The sequence below is a fragment of the Rattus norvegicus genome, chromosome 17 (assembly GCF_036323735.1).
Source record: "Rattus norvegicus strain BN/NHsdMcwi chromosome 17, GRCr8, whole genome shotgun sequence".
NCBI classification, from domain to species: domain Eukaryota; kingdom Metazoa; phylum Chordata; class Mammalia; order Rodentia; family Muridae; genus Rattus; species Rattus norvegicus.
The window spans coordinates 11695335-11717819 of NC_086035.1; the positions used below are offsets into that span (position 1 = coordinate 11695335).

The window sequence follows — 22485 nt, forward strand, 5'->3', positions numbered from 1 at the left end:
CCCCACAGACAGAGCATTGTGGAGCCCTCACAGAGAGACACCACCTACAGACTTTCAGAGACTCAGACAAACCCACCTCAAAGTTCCGCACTGAAGACCTGAAGAGGGGCTGCTGGCGGCAGATATCCTAGCCTCTCAAGCCTCACAGTCTAGCGTCAAGTCTACGTCCACTAACAGCAAAATACCCTCCAAGGACATGTACCCTTACTATTCAAGAGGAGGCAATGTGCCCAAGAATATTAAATATGAAGAATAATGGACTAGTCATATCCTTGATCTACCTGACAACAAAGAAGGCTAGAGGGGCCCCAGGCAAGACAGACACCTTTTACGGAGGAGACCTGCCCAAGCTTACAAGTCAGATACTCAAGAAAGAAATTCCTCCACTCTTGCAGAGAAGACATTTGGGGACAGGATAAAAGGATTGATGACAAACTATGTCAGGTAAAAGTAAAGTGCAGGAGAACTCCCTGCAAAAACTCAAGGCCTCATCAGTCAAGGCTCAGTCATGAGCAGGGTTTTTCTGCCTCACACGTAGCTGAGGCTCAGGACTTAACGATCTCGGTCAGGCCTATTCTACAGGAGAAAGTGGGGGTTGGCCATGCCAGGACAGCCTCAAAGAAAAGTTTGCACAAAGACCCACCCCAGGCTCCTATGGGTAGGCATGTCTGCCTCTACAGGACTGCCACTGCAGAAAGACACAAAACACAAGGAAACACTCCCAAGGTACACAGCCAACCTTCCACAGACAAATGGGCAGACTAAAACAGCCAGGGCCATCTCTCCAGAGAGGCTGTGACCAAAGCCAATGTCTGTCACCACAGGGTATACCCACCAGATGTACCAGGCACCCCTGTCTGCTCTCTCTGGCAATGTCTCTGCAATAGTGAACTATCTAGGAAAGCAAAAGCTTTTCTACACCTATCCTGATAGGAAATTTACCACATGAAAAATTACACTTTTTTTTTCCTAACAATTCATGGTTTCTGAAAACTCTGTTTTCCAAGGTAGGCATTACTTCTTCGTACACATTTTCTCTCAGGTTATAACTACAGTGTTAGACAACAGGAAACATGTGCATCTGCTTCTGGAAGACACACACCTCCACAGGGAGGGGACAGTGCCATTTGAAGTCCCCTCATCTCCAGTCCCATCACTGTTGTGTTAATAATCCTGTAATTATGGAAATAACAGGAAGTCTTAAGGATTTAGAGGGGCTGAGAAACCAACCATACAAGGCTCGACCTAAGGGCTACTTCACCACGCCTTTTCATTTGCTCTAATCTGACCTTTGTGTAGGCTGTGTGGATGGGGCTAGAGAGGCACCAGGAGCCCAGTGCCTTTGCAAGTCACAAATTAGGCACCAGGAGGATGGTGGTTTGCCAGGAGCCATCAAGGGGAAGTTAACAGCTAGCAGGTGATCTTCCTGAGATGGTTCTGTCGTGGACTATGAAGTTAATGATGGACTTGCTTCTCTAGGCAAGGCCAAGACGATTATATTTTAGGAAAGATTCCTGCTATTTATATGCTTTTCCTGCTATGGTTAAATAGATATAACATCCACTCAGTATTAGCCATGCTTTTGAGCAGATGTCTGCAGAAATACAGAGATGTACTGCCTTGTAGTGATGCTGTGGAGACAGACACGCTGTATAGACAGACATGCTGATAGATGATGTCTTAATTCTTGATGATTAAGAATTCCTAAAATTCTAATATTAGTAATTATTAAGCGCTTTTGCAATAAGACTGCTATTTAGTCTTCTCGGACAATTGAATCTGCAATGTGAGCTCCGCCAGTCAGTGTTCAGGTATCCTGAGGCAATTGCTGCTGAGGTAAGGAGCACTCACCTACAGCTCAGAGCCCGTTCCAAGAGGCTGTGAAACAATGAGCCAAAGGTCACAAAAGGGAACAAACAATTTACTATAGGTGCAAGGACGGAAGGTTTTAAAATGCTGACTGGGTTGATCTACATGAAACATCACTAATGACTTAGTTACAGAATGATGGATTTTAACTTTCAATGAACCTGCTGAGCTTGTGACAGATAACATTGGGCTAGGTAATTACTCCTAATGGATATGCATGTAAACATCCCGCTCTGAACTTACTCAATATATGGATTGAATTTATATGTAAACTTGTGAACTTCTTATGATGTTATCACGTATTGAGAAACACATATAAGTGCTGAGGACAAAAAGAAGGGATCCCTTTTTCTTACAGAACTCAAGAAGAACTGAGAAGGAAAGGCATAGCAGTGGGAGTGAGAGCATTATGACTGGAGCATCAGAGCAGGCAGAAGGAGCAAGATGAGGAGAAGAAAAGAGCAACGAGACCTTTTCAGAGATCAGGAGAAAACTTTCTTAGAGAACTTTTTGGAGAGTCTTTAGAATTTTTGAAAGGAGAATTTTTGTAGAAACATGGTGGAGAACTAAGGAACTTAGGAATAAAAGCTAAAATAACTTTTGAACATGTCCATTGTTCTTCCTGTGACTTCAACTAGCATGCTGGCAGCTAGAGCTGAGCAGTTTCTGTAAAGACAGAACAAAGGCTGCATTACTCAATCACCCTGCTTTGCTCTGAGGTGCTAAACGCCAGAGACTACAGTTTCTGGCTTCAGAAGAACTCAAAAGGCAGGTCAGCTACCTCAGCAAAGTGCCTTAGACTTAGAAAGGTAAACATTTTACTATCCAACCGCAACCCTAAATATCTCTCCCCTGCTGAGGCTCTTCTTCCTTGGCTTACAAGAGAGAAAAAGAGAGAAAGAACAGCCACGAAGGCCCCATGCAGTGGTTGCTTGAAAGCCTTGAGTTCAAAGCAGAAGAATCGAATGACCTTTGGAGAAGATGCACTGTGACCTCACATCTCGCCATGCTAGGCCCCCAGCCTTTGTCTTTCCAGGAGACCAGCAGAACAGGCCTTCTCACAGGACTTGTTCACACAGCAGAAGGGACTTGGCCAAAGCACAGGTGCTCTCTGCATCTTCCGGTGAATCTCCCACCTGGCTCTATGTGTTGCTTGTAAGGTTTACAGAATAAAGCATAGAAGACCAGGAGGGCAACCTTGACAGGATTTACCTTCAGAGATGCTGAGGTACTGAGACCTGCCGTTCCAGCTCCCTGACTGATCCTGCCCCAAACTGATGCTGTTTCCAGAGAATTGCATCTACAACGGTTTCAGGAAGGAATGCTAATCCCAGATATCCTTAGTTCATCCAGCCTTTTAGACTGGTCCAGTCAGGACTTTAATTAAACCCTAAACTTTCTCAACACACAGAGATTGGACAACAAATCCAGCTACAGTTAGCTTTCATAAGATTAACCAATTTTTAATGTTCTTGGACCCTAAAAAGGAATTTTTTGCAATTATCAGAAGACCATCATCTCAGGCCATTAAGCTGGGGGTAAATGGTTCTGGTCATTTTATGAATTATAGATATACTGTCATTTTAGAGGATGATTGAAAGTGGAGAAAATGAAACAGGGAGCCTGGCCTCAGGCAATTCTCTCTTCCCTTTCCTCTCCTACATACTTCCTTCTTTCCTAAAGGGAAGCGGGTGGAGAAGAAAAAATGAAGACACAGAAATATTTTAAGCAATTAAATAATTGGGGTAGATTATTAAACCTACACTTAAACCGAAAAATATTTTATACTTATAATCTTACATTGGTAGAGACCTTTAAACTTTGTTGAAAAATTGTATTTTGTTACATTGGTATTTTGTGTATTAATACAGGTGTAAAGTTTACATTAAATCCTTTTTTTCGTGTTTATTAACTTGGGTATTTCTTATTTACATTTTGATTGTTATTCCCTTTCCCGGTTTCTGGGCCAACATCCCCTTAACCCCTTCAACTCCCCATTTGTATGGATGTTCCCTCCCCATCCTCCCCCCCATTACCGCCCTCCCCCCAACAATCACATTCACTGGGGGTTCAGTCTTAGCAGGACCAAGGGCTTCCCCTTCCACTGGTGCTCTTACTAGGCTATTCATTGCTACCTATGAGGTTGGAGACCAGGGTCAGTCCATGTATAGTCTTTGGGTAGTGGCTAAGTCCCTGGAAGCTCTGCTTGGTTGGCATTGTTGTACATATGGGGTCTCAAGCCCCTTCAAGCTCTTTCACTCCTTTCTAACATTCCTTCAACGGGGATCCCATTCTCAGTTCAGTGGTTTAATGATGGCATTTGCCTATGTATTTGCTGTATTCTGGCTGTGATTCTCAGGAGAAATCTACATCTGGTTCCTGTCGGCCTGCACTTCTTTGCTTCATCCATCTGATCGAGTTTGCTGGCTGTATACATATGGGCCACATGTGGGGCAGGCTCTGAATGGGTGTTCCTTCTGCCTCTTTTCTAAACTTTGTCTCCCTATGCTCTCCCAAGGGTATTCTTGTTCCCCTTTTAAAGGAGTGAAGCATTTGCATTTTGGTCATCCTTCTTGAGTTTCATGTATTCTGTGCATCTAGGGCAATTTGAGCATTTGGGCTAATATCCACTTATCAATGAGTGCATACCATGTGTGTTTTTCTGTGATTGTTTACCTCCCTCAGGATGATATTTTCCAGTTCCACCCAATTGCCTATGAATTTCATAAAGTCATTGTTTTTATAGCTGAGTAATATTCCATAGTGTATATGTACCACGTTTTCTGTATCCATTCCTCTGTTGACGGGCATCTGTGTTCTTTACTGCTTCTGGCTATTATAAATAAGGCTGCTATGAACATAGTGGAGCATGAGTCTTTGTTTTATGTGGGGCATCTTTCGGGTATATGCCCAGGAGAGGTATAGCTGGGTCCTCAGCTAGTTCAATGTCCAATTTTCTGAGGAACCTCCAGACTGATTTCCGGAATGGTTGTACCAGTCTGCAATCCCACCAACAGTGGAGGAGTGTTCCTCTTTCTCCACATCCTCGCCAGCATCTGCTGTCACCTGAGTTTTTGATCTTAGCCATTCTCACTGGTGTGAGGTGAAATCTCAGGGTTGTTTTCATTTGCATTTCCCTTATGACTAAAGATGTTGAACATTTCTTTAGGTGTTTCTCAGCCATTTGGCATTTCTCAGCTGTGAATTCTTTGTTTAGTTCTGAACCCCATTTTTTAATAGGGTTATTTGTCTCCCTGCGGTCTACCTTCTTGAGTTCTTTGTATATTTTGGATATAAGCCCTCTATCTGTTGTAGGATTGGTAAAGATCTTAACCCAATCCGTTGGCTGCTGTTTTGCCCTAACCACAGTGTTCTTTGCCTTACAGAAGCTTTGCAGTTTTATGAGATCCCACTTTTCGATTCTTGATCTTAGAGCATAAGCCATTGGTGTTTTGTTCAGAAAATCTTCTCCAGTGCCCATGTGTTCGAGATTCTGCCCTGCCTTTTCTTCTATTAGTTTGAGTGTATTTGGTTTGATGTGGAGATCCTCGATCCACTTGGACTTAAGCTTTGTACAGGGTGAAAAGCATGGATTGATCTGCATTCTTCTACATGCTGACCTCCAGTTGAATGAGCACTATTTGCTGAAAATGCTATCTTTTTTCCATTAGATGGTTTTGGCTCCTTTGTCAAAAATCAAGGGACCATCAGTGTGTGGGTTCATATCTGGGTCTTCAATTCTATTCCACTGGTCTATCTGTCTGTCTCTGTACCAGTACCATGCAGTTTTTTTTATCACTATTGCTCTGTAATACTGCTTGAGTTCAGGGATAGTAAATCTCCCTGAAGTTCTTTTATTGTTGAGGATATTTTTACCTATCCTGGGTTTTTATTTATTCCAGATGAATTTGCAAATTGTTCTGTCTAATTCTATGAAGAATTGGAATGGTATTTTGATGGGGATTGCATTGAATCTGTAGATCGCTTTTGGTAAAATGGCCATTTTTACTATATTAATCCTGCCAATCCATGAGCATGGGAGATCTTTCCATCTTCTGAGATCTTCCTCAATTTCATTCTTCAGAGGCTTAAAGTTCTTATCATACAGATCTTTCATTGCTCGGTAAGGTCACACCGAGATATTTTATATTATTTGGGACTATAATGAAGGGTGTCATTTCCCTGATTTCTTTCTCAGCTTGTTTCTCTTTTGTGTCGAGGAAGGCTACTGATTTATTTGAGTTAATTTTTATACCTAGCCACTTTGCTGAAGGTGATTATCACATTTACTAGTTCTCCTGTGGAACTTTTGGGATCACTTAAATATACTATCATATCATCTGCAAAGAGTGATATTTGACTTCTTTTTCAATCTGTATCCCTTTGATCTCCTTTTGTTGTCTGATTGCTCTGGATAGAACTTCATGAATAAGTAGGGAGAGAGTAGGCAGCCTTGTCTAGTCCCTGATTTTCGTGGGATTGCTTCAAGTTTCTCTCCATTTAGTTTAATGTTAGGTACTGGTTTGCTGTATATGGCTTTTACTATGTTTAGTTATGGGCCTTGAATTCCTATTCTTTCCAGGACTTTTATCATGAAGGGGGGTTGAATTTTGTCAAATGCTTTCTCAGCATCTAATGAAATGATCATGTGGTTTTTATCTTTCAGTTTGTTTATATAGTGGATTACGTTGATGGTTTTCCATATATTAAAACATCCCTGCATGCCTGGGATGAAGCCTACTTGATCATTACAGATGATTGTTTTGATGTGCTCTTGGATTCAGTTTGTCAGAATTTTACTGAGTATTTTTGCATCGATATTCATAAGGGAAATTGGTCTGAAGTTCTCTTTCTTTGTTGGGTCTTTGTGTGGTTTAGGTATAAGTGTAATTGTGGCTGCATAGAAGGAATTTGGTAGTGCTCCATCTGTTTCAATTCTGTGGAATAGTTTGGATAGTATTGGTATGAGGTCTTCGATGACGGTCTGATAGATTAATGCACTGAACCCATCTGGACCTGGGCTCTTTTTGCTTTGGAGACCTTTAATGACTGTTTTCATTTCTTTAGAAGTTATCGGGTTGTTTAAATGGTTTGTCTGTTCCTGATTTAACTTCAGTTCCTGGTATCTGTCTAGGAAATTCATTTCCTGCACATTTTCAAGTTTTGTTGAATATAGCCTTTTGTAGTCGGGTCTGATGATTTTTTGAATTTCGTCTGATTCCCTAGTTATCCCTCACTTTTCATTTCTCAATTTGTTAATTTGGACTCACTCTCTGTGTCCTCTCCTTAGTCTGACTAAGGGTTTATCTATCTTGTTGATTTTCTCAAAGAACCAATTTTTGGTTCTCTTGATTCTTTGTATAGTCCTTTTTGTTTCTACTTGGCTGATTTCGGCTCTGAGTTTGATTATTTCCTGCCTTCTACTCCTCCTGGTTGTATTTGCTTCTTTTTGTTCTAGAGCTTTTAGGTGTGCTGTCAAGCTGCTGATATGTGCTCTCTCCTGTTTCTTTCTGCAGGCACTCAGAGCTTTTTCCTCTTAGCACAGCTTTCATTGTGTCCCATAAGTTTGGGTATGTTGTACCTTCATTTCCATTAAATTCTAAGAAGTCTTTAATTTCATTCTTTATGTCTTCCTTGATCAGGTTGTCGTAGAGTAGAGCATTGTTCAATTTCCACTTATATGTGGGCGTTCTTCCCTTATTTAGCGCGTGGTGGTCTGATAGGACACGTGGAATTATTTCTATCTCTCTGTATCTATTCAGGCCTGTTTTTTGACCAATTATATGGTCAATTTTGGAGAAAGCACCACGAGGTGGTGAGAAGAAGGTATATCCTTTTGTTTTAGGATAGAATGTTCTATAAATATCTGTTACGTCCATTTGGTTCATGACTTCTCTTAGTCTGTCTATGCTCTGTTTAATTTCTGTTTCCATGATCTGTCCATTGATGAGAGTGGGGTGTTGAAACCTCCTACTATTATTGTGCGAGGTGCAATGTGTTCTTTGAGCTTCAGTAAGGTTTCTTTTCTGTAGGTAGTTGCCCTTGTACTTGGAGCAAAGATATTTAGGATTGAGAATTCATCTTGGTGGATTTTTCCTTTGATGAATATGAAGTGTCCTTCCTTATCTTTTTTGATGACTTTTGGTTGAAAATGAATTTTATTCGATATTGGAATGGCTGCTCCAGCTTGCTTCTTCAGACCATTTGCTTGGAAAGTTGTTTTACAGCCTTTCACTCTGAGATAGTGTCTGTCTTTGTCTCTGAGGTGTGTTTCCTGTAGGCAACAGAATGCAGGGTTCTTATTGTGTATCCAGTTTGCTAATCTATGTCTTTTTATTGGGGATTTGAGTCCATTGATGTTGAGAGATATTAAGGAATAGTGATTGTTGCTTCCTATTATTTTCGTATTTGAATGTGAGATTATGTTTGTGTGCTTTTCTTCTCTTTGTTTTGTTGCCAAGACGATTAGTTTCTTGCTTTTTCTAGGGTGTAGCTTGCCTCCTTATGTTGGGCTTTACCATATACTGTCTTTTGTAGGGCTGGATTTGTAGAAAGATATTGCATAAATTTGGTTTTGTCATGGAATGTCTTGGTTTCTCCATCTATGTTAATTGAGAGTTTTGCTGGATACAGTAACCTGGGCTGGCATATGTGTTCTCTTAGGGACTGTATGACATCTGTCCAGGATCTTCTGCCTTTCATAGTCTCTGGTGAGAAGTTTGGTGTGATTCTGATAGGTCTGCCTTCATATGTTACTTGACCTTTTTCCCTTACTGCTTTAAATATTCTTTCTTTGTTTTGTGCATTTGGTGTTTTGAATGTAGTGTGAGAGGAGGAGTTTCTTTTCTGGTTCAATCTATTTAGAATTCTGTAGGCTCCTTGTATGTTTATGGGCATCTCTTTCTTTAGGTTAGGGAAGCTTTCTTCTATGATTTTGTTGAAGATATTTACTGGTCCTTTGAGGTGGGAGTCTTCACTCTCTTCTATACCTATAACCCTTAGGTTTGATCTTTTCATTGAGTCTTGGATTTCCTCTATGTTTTGGACCAGTTGCTTTTTCCGTTTTACATTATCTTTGACACTTGTGTCGATGATTTCTATGGAATCTTCTCCTTCTGAGATTCTCTCTTCTATCTCTTGTATTCTGTTGGTGCTGCTTGTATCTACGGCTCCTTGTCTCTTCCTTTGGTTTTCTATATCCAGGGTTGTCTCCCTTTGTGCTTTCTTTATTGCTTCTATTTCCATTTTTAATTCCTTCACTTGTTTGATTGTGTTTTCCTGGAATTCTTTCAGGGATTTTTGTGATTCCTCTCTATAGGCTTCTACTTGTTTTTTTATGTTTTCCTGCATTTCTCCAAGGGTGTTCTTTATGCCTTTCTTGAAGTCCTCCATCATCATGATCAAATGTGATTTAAAATCAAGATCTTGCTTTTCTGGTGTGTTTGGATATTCTGTGTTTGATTTGGTGGGAGAATTGGGCTCTGATGATGCCATGTAGTCTTTTGGTTTCTGTTGTTCAGGTTCCTGCGCTTGCCCCTTGCCATCAGGTTGTCTCTGATGTTACCTTGTTCTGCTATTTCTGACAGTGGTAGACCATCCTATAAGCCTGTGTGTCAGTAGTGCTGTGGAACAGTCTTCCTGTTTTCTTTCAGCCAGTTATGGGAACAGAGTGTTCTGCTTTCAGGCCTTTAGTCTTTCCTGTCTCTTGGTCTTCAGCTGTTCCTGTAGGAGTGTGTCCAGAGTCCACCAGGCAGGTCGCTTAGAGCAGAAAAATTGGTCTTACCTCTGGTCCTTTGGCCTAAGTTGCTCCTGGGGGGCTGCTTTTGAGCTCCCCATGAGGGCGGCAACCAGGAGGGCCTGTGCCGCCTTTTCCCGGAACCCTATGCACCGGGGTCCCAGATGGCGTTAAGTGTTTTCCTCTCGAGTCAGAAATGGGGGCAGAGTGAGGTCTCTTCTGGCTGCCCAGGTGTATCTGCCTCTCTGAAGGTTTAGCTCTCACTCCCACGGGATTTGGGTGCAGGGAGCTTTTGACCAGGTCCCTTCAGGTCCGGGCGGTGTCTGGACCGCAGTGGACCTGCTGCTTGAGTTCCCCCACATTAAATCTTTTTATATTGATATAAAATTTAAGATTAATTTGTTACAAAATAATAAATGTATGTTTAACTCTTAGATGGGCAAATGTCTATAGAACTCATTTAAATATGCAAGGTGTAGTCCCAGCTTTTTTAACAGCTGTTATTCCAAACTGTTTAGGATGATTAAATAGTGCAAGTGAATGTCCAGACGCTTAAGCTCATAGTCGTGTTAGATATTAGTCTAGGTTATCACAGGAATATGCAGCCTGCATTGAACAGAGAATAGGGAGCTGGAGACAGGCGATATTTGCTTGGTCACATATCCTCTGAGTAGATGACCTTCAGAAACCTCAGAGACTCATGGAACATGGCATTGAAACACAATTTATGAATTTAAGATCATTTTGACACTGAGAAATGTCAACTCTCAACAGTACCCCATTGCACTTCAAAGCAGAGGATGAGCATCAATAGCCTCCATATAGAGTCGCTTCAACTGTGGCAGGCCAGCCACTGGGCAAAGAAAAGGCCCATGCTCCACCTACAGACAAATCTGTCTACAGAGGAGAAGAGGGCTCAGGGAAGTCAACTGCCAACCTCTGCCAAGACAGGGTGAGTAAGTCCTTCATAATTCCTGCTTCACAAGATGTCTATCAAATATTATGGGCCAGAAGACTGAAGATAGATGCTCCAACGTTACAGAGACTACTGGGGACTATCCAGGCTGTCAGCTGTCTCTTCCATTTCTATAATTTTTGGAAGCTGCGTCCCAATACCCCCTGCATGCTCAGGTAATATTTATTCCTTCTCAAGTCTCTGATAGGGTTGAAGACTGAACAATAATACTCCTAATATAAACTTAAGTTATTTAGGATTTGAGAAGATGTTCTAGGTATAAGAAGATAGTTTATAGGATGGTAATACAAATTAGGATAGTAATTGAATTAAATATAAAACTTTAAACATGCCAAAATAGGAAGATATTAGAATATTTTTGAAGTTGCCAAATACTATGGACTAAACATTATGAATGTAAATCTTATGTAACAGTTTCCATAATTGTCTCTTCATTGTTGTAAGTGTCTTCAATTTATATTTGATGGAAAAAGAGCCTCTTCTTGGACTAAAAAAGAGAATTGTAAAGAGAATTTCTTGTATATTGTTTGGATGCATCACCCTGTCAATTAAAAGCCTATTGCCTAGAGCTTAGGCAGAAAAGGGGAGAAGGGACATCTGGAGGCAGAAAGAATTCTGCGATAGTGCAGGTGTAGGAAGAGGCACCCAGGAAAATGTGAGGAGACAGATAAATGTTACCTGAGCACAGATAACCAGCCATGTGGCTGAATGTAGGTTAATATAATTGAGTTATCTAAGTTATGATCTGCTCATAGAAGAGCCTAAGTATATGGTCAAAGGTAAGATAACAAGTGTGTCTGTAAAGGACACAAACAGTCCTACTATCAACTATTTACCTAAAACTATAACAAATGTAATTCTGCATATAAATTATAGACATATAGTTTTCATGACTTTTTTTCACCTGGGCTGATGGTGGTCCCTCCAAGAGCAAAAGACCAACCAAAAAATATCTCACCTTCTTACACATAAAAGCTCTCTTTTAAGTACTGGTGGGAATTATCTAAGAGAGATCCAACACGTACAGCTTATTTCTGATGTCCGCGACCACTCTCCGCCATCCCCTAGAGGTAGAGAGTAAGTTTCTGTTGCTGAAAAAAACATGGCTCAGAGAGCCCTGAGCTGGAACTGACCTGAATGCCCTCTACATGTGATGGCTAGTTTTGTCACCTTGACAGTCTAGACAAGTGGTTCTCAACCTGTGGCTGGGACGCTTCCGGTTTTTGAATGATTCTTTCGATGAGGTTGACTAACACCATCAGAAAATACAGATATTTATATTATGATTCATAACAGTAGCAAAATTATAGTTATAAAGTAGTACCAAAATTAATTTTTTGGTTGGGGGTGGGTCACCACAACACGAAGAACTGTATTAACGGGTCACAGTATTATGAAGGTTGAGAACCACTGGCCTAGAGTCACACACAAGGTAGTGTCTGTTGAAGAGCTACCTAGGTCAATTGGCCTGTGGGACCACTGTCTGAATTCCTAATCAAGTGAGAAGATGTAGACTGTTGTGGGTGGCACCATTCCCTGCACACGTTGTCCTGATCTCCAAAGGACAGGGGAGAGCTAGGTCGAGCAAGCTGGTAGCATGGGTGCAGCCATTTCTCTCTGTTCTTGACTAGGAATGTGGTGTAATTAGCTGTTTGGAAATCTGGCCTTTACTTCCTTACAATGATGGTCTTTAATCAAGAAGTGTAATACAAAATAAACTCCATGGTTCCTAAATTGATTCTGCTAGGTATTTTATCACAGCTACAGAAATGACACTAGAAATGCCCCAAACAAGAACAATCACATGGTTATGCCAGTGGACCCAGAAATGTCAATGTGACCGTGACCTTGCTGGGATGTTTTGTTTGTTTGATTTTTGAGGAATGTGGAAGATTGTGGGGTAGGAAAGTGACTGCATGCTGTAAAGATGGCTTAACGGGCAGTCCTATACAGGCTTGGAAGGACTGAGAACAGTGTGGACTGTGAAGGCGCAGCTCCACAGGAAGACAACATTAGCAACCCGTGTACAGGAAGTCTAATCCAGCAACATGACTGCTCTCTCTGGCAAGGGATCGCATCCAAAGGCCTTCTAGGTCTATGGGATCCAGATGGATTGACACACTTTTAATGCTTCTGGATGGAATATAGGCACACACTTAGTGCACACATTTAATCCCAAACAATGAAGGTAAAGTGAGTTTGTAGAAGGAAGCAGTCATGTTGGAAAGCAGCATCTAATTTGAGAAAAGACAAAGTGACGATGTCACATGGAATGTTGAGACCTAAGTGAAATGTTAAAACCTAGGTAACACTTACCTGGCTAGCCGTTCATGATAAAAACAAAAAACTTTCTCATGTGTTTCTGTTATTACTAGGAAATTTTCTAATGGCAAGATCGATTACATATTCTGTTCTGTTCAGTGCCCTTGGAAACAACCATGATACAAGTCAGTAGAACTATTTTGTATAGTTACACACGATAAGCTTGGAGATGAACCAACCACCCACCAGCACTTCCTGCACCTGTGTATAAGCTTTCATGGTATAAGCTGCCCCTGGGATGGACATCAACATAAGAGAAACACCTGCACCAACATAAGAGACAATTTGATATGAGACTTCCATTTTGAGTAGTGGTCAAGTAAAGTTTAAGTTCCCAAGACCTCCCTGCGAACTCACATTCTACTTGGCAGGAAGACACATGTATGTGGGTAATTGAATCTTGGTTGGCAAGTTAAGACACGAATGCTAGACAAGTCCCATCCTGGTAGACAACTTAGGACATGAATACTAGACAAGGCAAGTCCCCAGCCACTGTTGAATTCCCCAGGCAACGAGAACAGGATAAATGTACAAAAGAGAAATGTTCCTAAGGAAATCCCCTATCCCTAAATCCTGATTGGTGGGATAACTTGACACATGTGTTTGTAGATTTGAGGCGTATAAAAGGGATCATGGTCCAGCTTCTGAATTAGACAATGACCCTGATGGACTAGTCCTGGGGCTTATGCTTAATAAACTATCCCTGTCTGACTGAGATTGGTGTCCGTGTAGTTCCGTGACAATTACTAGACCCCAACAGAAAAGAGTTTGAGTCTGAACAGTTGAGTTGAATCAGCCAGCCAGAGTTCAGAGAGATCGTAAAAAAGTAAGCTTATCCAGCAGTAAGCCTCTGAAAGATCAGTTATATCTGGTGAACAAAAGTTAATTTTACAAACCAGGCTAGAGACAATTCGTGTCATAGTATCGGGAGAAAGGTTGCTTTCTATCCTCAGCTGAGGCTAAATTGAAGGGTTTTGGACTAGAGCTTTCATAGAGTTTAATAATGACTTTGTTGTGTGGTTCTCAGTGATAATCATTAGCAGGTATTCAGTGAAAAAAGAGCAAGTGGGGCAAAAAGAAATATAAAATGTATACTTTGAGGAAGAAAAGAGCACAGGAAGTTTGATGTTGTAGCCTTGGTGCCTAAAAGGATAAAGAGAAATGGATGAAAGGGAGTTGTGCCCTCAGGATGAGACCTTTTACCCAAACTAATTCTGCAACTTATGAAAAGAGCTAAAGAATTCTCTGTTCCCGGGGCTCAAAAAGACTGAGCACCAGCCAGAGAGCATGCAGAAGCTGGACCTAGGATCCCTACACATTTGTAACAGATGTGGGGTGTGGTCTTCATGTGGGTCCACTAACAATTGACACAGGGGCTGTCACAGATTCTATTGCCTACAGTTGGATCCCTTTCCCCTAGGTGGACCATCTAATTGGACCTCAGTGGGCGAGCATGTGTCTAGTCCTTCTGGAACTAGATGTCCTGAGGTGGGATGGTACCCAGGGAGGGCCTCCTCTTCTCTGAGGAGCATGAAAGGGATTAATGGAGAAAGAGGGATTTGTGAGGGCATGACTGGGAAGATAAGAGAAAGGGGGGCTGTGATCAGAATGCACAGTGAACAAACAAAATATTGAGGGGGAAAGACCGAATTACCTGATTTCAAAGAGCATCAGGAAACCAAAGTTTATACAAGTGAAATTCAAGGACAGTCCTGGTTCTATCCAAAGCAGGCAGAAGAACATGGCCTCATTGGCCGTGTAATTCTTGCTTTAAAACCATGAAGGATACATGAGTAACGGGGCTGTGGAATCACCCTCTGAGGTTAAAGAAAGGTGTAGGGACAACCCCACATGGAGGCACCAAGAAGCCATTGCAGGAAGCTATGAGGCTTATGCCTGGTTTGTGTTGAGGATCCTGAGACTTGAAGGCCAGAGTTAAGGAATACTTGCCCCTGGAGGGCTGTACGCAGGGTATGGAATCAACACAAGGGGGATAATTGCATTGCAGTAAAAAAGCTGGAAGGCGTGGGAGAGCTGAAGAGCCTTGTGCCGTCACACATGGACATGCAGTTTGGCATCTGCTAGATTGGCTTCGGTCCCACCTTGATCTCGTATTTCCTCACTGTGCCCTCTTTCTTTGCTTTCAGAATGGAAACACGTACTCTGCACCACTGTATGTCGAAACACGTAACTGTGGTTTTATAAGGGTTGCAGTGAAGAGATTGTCATGAGTCTCAGAAGAGACTTTGAACTTTGAACAATAGTCAGACTGTGAAAGTCTATGGAGACTTTTAAGTTTGACTAAGTATACAGTGGGTTAGCCTAATGCTGCCTGTATTCTAACCCTAATTTGAGCCCCCTATACTTGCTGTCACAAGAGATGGCATCTGCAGGAAAGACCTAAGATGCTGAGTGACCCTGCACCCACACTACTTCTGATGGGGATATAAAGGTGCTAACAGTTTAGGTTTCACAGGCCTGGGCTCCAAGAACGAACATAAGGGAAGAGGAGTGGAGAACTCAGAGGGAGGAGCCGCCATGAGTGAGGTGAGCTATGTGAATGTGGCCCTGAGGGCTGGTCAATTGGAGTTAAGAGCAGCCCAGATGAAATATAGTAAATAGTAATAATATCGATAGGAAAGTAGATTCAAACAGCATGGAGGGCAGACCTCATCTACCCAGCTCTTATGTTAATGCTTATTATAAATATAAACATTGTCTATTTCTCCCGGGAATTCACAAACCAAAGGAAGGGTAGAAACAAAGGCCAGGATTTAAATAATTTCCACAACATGAGGGCATTTTATGATAGAGCTGTAAGCCTATGGAGGGACAAAGGGGAATGTGGGGGTTTGAATGAACTCCCAAAGGCTCATCTGTCTGAATGTTTACTTCCCAGTTGGTGGAACAGTTTGGGAAGGATTAGGAGGTGTGTCACTGGGGGTGTTTTTGTGGTTTCAAAAGCCCACAGAATGTGGACAAGCCCTTCCCTTGGAATGAGGGGGTGGGGACAGAAGGTGAGCAGGCCTCTCTCTGTGGATAGAGAGAAACAGAAAGTGGGCAAGACTGTCTTTGACAGGGTATGCAGGTGGAAACAGAGCTATGAAAAGCTGTGGAGGACAGAAGACTTGTGGAGGCTGATAGATGGAGGACAAGGAAGAGAGATGGAGAATAGGGAGATTGGTGGTCCCCTCTTCCCATTACCCCTCCCCCAATCTCAGGGGCCCTTTGTGACAGGGACCCAGGAGCTCTGTGATGTAGGCCTGGGAGCAGCTGCTAACACCCAGAGCGAACCATCAGAGATCAGTTGCCTGAGGGCAACAGTGTGATTCAGTCAGAGAACCTTCTCTCCCTGATGCAGCCTGAAGGAATGACAAATTAAAACATTCGCTCAGGCATCCAGTAACAAGGCCACGCACTACCTTCACGGAGTGCCAGGCACTTGTAGGGCACGACGGTGCCATGGAACTACCTTCACTTCCGTTTCCTCCAACCGAATGGATCAGCCTCAGCTTCACGACGTGGGCAATGGACATGATCCTGGCCTTCGCCTGTGGACTGGGCCTCTTCCACCTGTGGATACATGTCTTCCCACTCACCTCACCCTCACCTGCAGAGGGCGCCTCCACCACCACCAAAAGGGTAAGACTGCCTTCCATCCACACCAACACAGCCTTCTCTATTAGGGAAACACTTTCCAAATCCAATAGGGAGGTGGCGGACAGGGCATCTCAGCAGACGGGAACCACATCCGCATGAGAACTCACGGGTAGGACGGGGAGAGAGGGCTGCGTGATATCTGCTCTCAGACCTCCTAGAGCAGAAAGAAGCACTATGTCTCAGTGGTCACGGAACTGTGGACCTGGGATGGATAGGCTCCACTAAGAAACGTTCTGAACACTGGTTCCTCTGTCCCCCTCCTCACATTAATGCTCACACAACATTGTCTTGGTCAGCTGAGCTCATGTGAAGAGGGTGATGCACTCCTGGACATAGGATCAGGACTTGAGTCACATCTGGCCTCAGGAAATGACAAGGCAGTTCGGAGCTGAGCTTCAGCTTACTGAGGTGAAAGAACACTGACCAATGACATCCGTGGTGGGTCTCACGGAGACCGTCCACACTTGGGATTTTCAAGGGAAAAGAATACAGACTTACCCCTCATCACAGGGGTGTGAATGGGGCCGCAGGTGGTGTCTGTTATCTCTGTCTATTAGGTGGTGAAGAGGGACCACAACAAGGCCAGGAAGAAAATCAGGACCTTGAAAGGTAGGCTCCTTCCTTCCCCTGGACAGGTGACTTCATCTACCCTGTCCCCAAGGGATGACACCAAAAGAGTTGCAGACCATGCGGCTGTGGCTGCATGGAAGGAATCAGAAGTGAAGACATTGCCGAGGTGCTGTGCTCAGAATAAAGCCAGGGACGACCATGGTTGGCTGCGGTCAGGAGGGTGGTGTGGGTCGGACCAGAAACATGCTGCATGCGTCTGCAGGCAAATGGGTTACTTCACTTCTCTAAGACACTTTCCTCTTCCACTACACTGGACCTCCCTCCTCTCCACAGGGACATCATGAAGTCCATGGAGCTCAGTGGAAATGGAAGCCTCCGGTCTATGGTCAGGTCCTATCCCACATGTGCCCAGCACTTAGTGCTTTGGGGCCTGTGGCCTTGTTCAGGGAAGCTTGAGCTCCTGTTTAGTTGATCATTTCCACAGAAGGGACATTGCATTCAGGCTCCCGTAGGCTCTCAGTTCCCTCCTTTACCCACAATCACCCCATCTGTATTTCTAGCTTACAGAGGCTACAGCAGGAAGAGAGGGAAGGATGACAGGGGCCTGCTTTTGCTCCTGCAGAGGTGAGAAGTCTCCAGTGCTTCCTGGCTCCTCACGCCCATGCCTGTGAGGAGATCACTCGGGACAAAGGGCAAGGGCTGACCATGGGACCAGGGGCCCTCTGGGAAGGTGGGGTGCGTGCACAGTGCTACTGTTTAATTCGAGTGTGGAGCTGTGGCTGCAGGTGGCCTTTCCTGCTCAGCTTGTCCACCTCCTGGTGCTGAATGCTCCAAGCTGCAACCTTATGTCCTGTCTCCTGCAGCCTGCTTACTGACATCATCAGCTTTTGCCAGCTCTTAAGAAGAGATGCCTCGGCTCAAGGATCCAGACCAGAAGCTGCCGAAGACCACCAGCCACCTAGGCATTCCACAGAGCAGTCTATGGCCAACTTGCCTCTAGTGGCCTCCTTCCCTCTGGTCAAGGAACACTTGCTGCACAAAGATTCAACTTTGTCACCTACCCTGCTAAATTCCCTTACTTGTAAGGAATCACAAACACTTACATGTGATTCTACCCCACCAGTGACGACAATGCCAAAAATGCATCCTTTACCACGACCATGTGGACCAACCTCCCCATCCTATCCTCAAGATCCAGTGTTCTGCTCTCCATCCAAGACAGACCAAAGCATGACTCCTCCTCCTTCTCCTCCTCTTCCTCCTCCTCCTTTTCCTCTGCTCTCTCTTCCTCCTCCTCCTCCTCTTTCCCTTCCTCCCTCTCTTCCTCCTCCTCCTCTTTCCCTTCCTCCCTCTCTTCCTCCTCCTCTTTCCTTTCCTCCCTCTCTTCCTCTTTCTCCTCCTCCTCCTCTTCCTCCTTCTCTCCCTCTTCCTCCTTCTCCACCTCCTCCTCCTCTCTCTCTTCCTCTTCCTCTTCCTTCTTCTCCTCCTCCTCCTCCTCCTCATCCTCATCGATGTGAGTGGAAAACAAAACTAGTGACCTCACGAAGCACATCTCCTACAGCTTTGCCTTGTCCCATGGCAAGCACCCCAGGCCTTGAGCACTCAAACATGTCTCCTTCAAGCTCTTCCTGGTACAAGGCGGCTGCCAGGACCTGGTGTCATTCTAAGTGGTCACAGGATGAGACCCTGCAAGAGGATCTCCATTTCAGCTTCCAAGAGGCCTCATTGTGGACAGACCCTGGATACAGGCAGCTAGAGGCTGGAGAACCCCCGTTCATCAAGCCTGATGTGCAGAAGATCCTGGAGCTGCAGATTAGCAAGAGGGTAGAACTGAAGCTCTGGAAAGAGCAAGGAAGGGAGAGCTTTGACCACGCCTTGAGCTGTGTGGGTGATATGCTGCAGTCCTGGAGCAGCGAGCAGGCCATCACCTGCAAGTCAGAGCAGCTCTCAGGTCTCCATCAGCTCTTTTCCCCCAGGGTCTTATGGAACAAGTCTCAGAAGGACTGCAGGCAGCTTTACTGGGGCCTCCCCTTTCTTCACAGTGAGTCCCTTATGGCTACTGTCAGCATGGTGGGCTCACCACTCGACTCCCCTGCCATCTTTTTCAATGAACTCTCTCCTTACAACTTAAGACAAGCTGAGAGGAATGCAGCTCCACTGCTCTTCTCTCCAAAGCCCTTGCTTCAACACTTGGTCCCTTCCAATCCTTTGACTACAAACGTGCCGTGCCCCCGTTCTCCACCAGGGTCTGGAGTCAAAACCCTGGCCCCTGAGCCAACCTCCCTCCCAAGCCTACAACCCGATCCACCTCCAACTAGGGATTCCAGGGCTTCGTGCCCGATAGATTCAAAATCCCAACTTATTTTCCCAGTTGCTGTTCAACACCTAGATCAGCACCTTTTGAAGAAGAACCAAGAAAGTAGGAGCGATTTACCTAGTGTAGTGAAAATGTCACAGGAAGTCTCTCATCAACTCATTTCCACCAGTTTAGCTTCCCAGGGACAAGACTCTGTTCTCCACCTCCTGAAGGATTTCACTGACCCCCAGCTCAAAGAGCACCTAGAGCAACACTTAAAAACCAGGTTCTGGAAACATGAGGACCAAAAGATCCAGCTATCTACTTATCTCATGAAATCTGAGGACAAACTCCCAGGGATGGGTCATGCAGAAGATAATCGAGGGACTTCATCTTCCTCAGCACTGGCAGGAAAAAGCAGCCTGCATGCACAGAGGGTCTCAGCAAAAGGTCCAGAGACACTCCAGACAGGGAAGGACCCATGCTGCGATCTGACAAACGGTCCAGGAAGACCTCTGAGAGATACTGATGGGATCACAGAGGGATCACTGGGCACAGTTCTAGACTCGATCGCTGTGACAGAGTTGGAGAACTCTGTGAGACAGCCAAGAAGCAACTCAGCAGGTCCCCAGCCAGGAGGACCAGGAGAGCAGCAGCTACAAGACACACTGAGGAACCACTTCAGTGAGCACAGCCATGACAATGACAGTAAGGTGCCTGTGGGCACTTGCCCTGGAATTCCGGGGGACCACATGGTGGTCCGTCGTGAAAACTCAGAGACCCATTTGGACAACTCAGAAATTGAAAAACCAGAAACAAATATCAAAACGGAGAAGCAGAAGTCGTTGAATGATGGGTCCACCTTCAAAGATACTTCTCCTCGGCTTCCCTTGCTAGATCCTGACGTCCAGCAGGTGCTGGAAACTCATCTTTCAAGACACCTGGTGAGGCACAGATGGATCTTGCCCCTCAGAGGCCTCAGGGCCCTACAACTCTTCAAGGTGAACAAGGCTGTAGCTTTGTCACTTCCACAACCCCCAAGTCCCTCTCAGACATCTTTGAAATCTAGGGATGACTCTGTTACAAAAATTGCTGCTGTCCTGGGAGACCCTTTTCAGAAAGGTTCAGAAGGAGATCTGAAAAGAAAAACAGTTTTCCAGAGTCAAACCCCTCCCTCTGCCCTCAACCTTGAATTTCCAAGTGGAACTCGTCCTAGTGACAAATTATGCCCCTCTGAGTCCCCTTCAAATGTCCAGAAGAGCAGAGTGGCTTCCTTGTACAGGACACGCAGCCTTGTAGTCAGAGACCGGCACAGCGACACAGTTCTAGGACCTCGGAATGACAACCCAGTGCCAGGTCCAAACCTACTCAAGAGTGACCATGCCTCACAGGAGAGTGAGGGTGCAGATTTAGACCTCTCCCATGGGCTGTCAGTTCAGGGGACCATTGTAGACGCCTGCCCAACAACTAGCAGAGATAAAAGGGAGCTGGAGGAGGAGGGGTCCTGTGACTGGGCTCTCAATGCAGAAGCCAGGGAAGTGTCACCCACTCAGAGTAAAGAACATCTGAAAGGTATAGAATCCCTGAAAGTCAATGAAAAACAGTCCCCTTCCAGAGCCATTTCCAAGGAGCCAGAAGATTCTGTTACTGCTGTCTTCCTGCAGGACTGTACCACTGGCATGATCTTTCAAGACTGTGGCCCAGAGGTCCTGCTGGACGCAGATCTCCTAGCCTCTCAGGCCTCACAGTCAGGCTTCAGGACTAGGTCCACTACCAGCAAAACATCCTCCAGGGACATGTACCCTTACTTTTCAAGAGGAGGGAATGTGCCCAAGAATATTAAATCTGAAGAACCATGGACTAGCCATATCTATGATCTAACTAAATACAAAGAGGGCTTTAGGGGCCCCAGGCAAGATAGACACCTTTCAAAGACGAGACCTGCCCAAGCCTGCTGGTCAGATACTCGTGAAAACAATTCCTCCCCTCTACCAGAAAAAACATTTGGGGACAGGATAAAAAGTTTTATGACACACATTATGTCAAGTAAAAGTAAAGTGCAGGAGAACTTCCTGCACAAACACAAGGCCTCATCAGTCACTTCCCTAAGTCAAGGCTCAGTCATGAGCAGGGTGTTTCTGCCCCCACAGGTAGCTGAGGCTCAGGACTTCACGATCTCCGTCAGGCCTATTCTACAGGAGAAAGTGGGGGTTGGCCATGCCAGGACAGCCTCAAAGAAAAGTTTGCACAAAGACCCACCCCAGGCTCCTATGGGCAGGCATGTCTGCCTCCACAGGACTGCCACTGCAGAAAGACACGAAACACAAGGAAACACTCCCAAGGTACACAGCCAACCTTCCACAGACAAATGGATGGACTACACCTGCCAGGCCCAGCTGCTCAGAGAGTCTGTGATCAGAACTCAAGCCTGTCAGCACAGGTTACAGCCACCATGTTTCCCAGGCACCCCGGTCTACTCTCCCTGGCACTGCCTGTGCAGAAGTGAGCTGTCTAGAAAAGCAAAAGCTTTTCTACACCTATCGGGATAGGAAATTTCCCCATGAAAAACTATTTTTTTCAAAAACAAAAACAAAACCATGGTGTCCGAGTGCTAATTGACTGCTTCCCAAGGTAGGCATTAGTTCCTCTTGTGCATCATTACTCTGGAGGTTGTGTCTGCAGGGCTTGACCACAGGGAACATCTCCATCTTCTTCTGGAGAAGACAGCTCTCCACAGGGTCGGTTCAGTGACATTTGAATGACTTCAGGCATTAATTGAGCCTACGGAGGGAGGTAGAAAATAAAATGTTCGGGGCCCAGGCAGGGGGTCATGCAGCAGGAGGATGACCTGAAAGGTTCCGTGCATGTAGGTTCAGCCCCTGTGCTTCCAGTACAGACTATGGACTCTCAGGGACCCGTCCGCTGGCGCTCCACCGCAAGCTGGAGGAGCCCTTTATCTTTCCAGTGTCCGGATGCCAACCCAGAAAGCAGTCCCAGATGATTGTCTAACAGCACATCTGATCATCCGCATGTTCTGGCTTCCTGAATTCTAGACAC

At 44.7% G+C, this 22485-nt stretch overlaps 1 protein-coding gene across 1 annotated transcript; it reads left to right on the forward strand.

Moving 5' to 3' along the window:
• Window positions 1-15939: 15939 nt before the first annotated feature.
• LOC134482812 (spermatogenesis-associated protein 31A3-like) lies at window positions 15940-22114 on the forward strand. The gene is made up of 2 exons (XM_063276999.1): window positions 15940-17756; window positions 17996-22114. The coding sequence occupies exon 2, from the start codon at window positions 18114-18116 to the stop codon at window positions 21975-21977; it is 3864 nt and encodes a 1287-aa protein (XP_063133069.1). The 5' UTR covers window positions 15940-17756; window positions 17996-18113; the 3' UTR covers window positions 21978-22114.
• The last annotated feature ends 371 nt before the right edge of the window (window positions 22115-22485 follow it).

Excerpts from the sequence above, each read along its gene's own strand:
- LOC134482812 (XM_063276999.1), top strand. The coding sequence starts at position 18,114 with ATGGCCAACTTGCCTCTAGTGGCCTCCTTCCCTCTGGTCAAGGAACAC.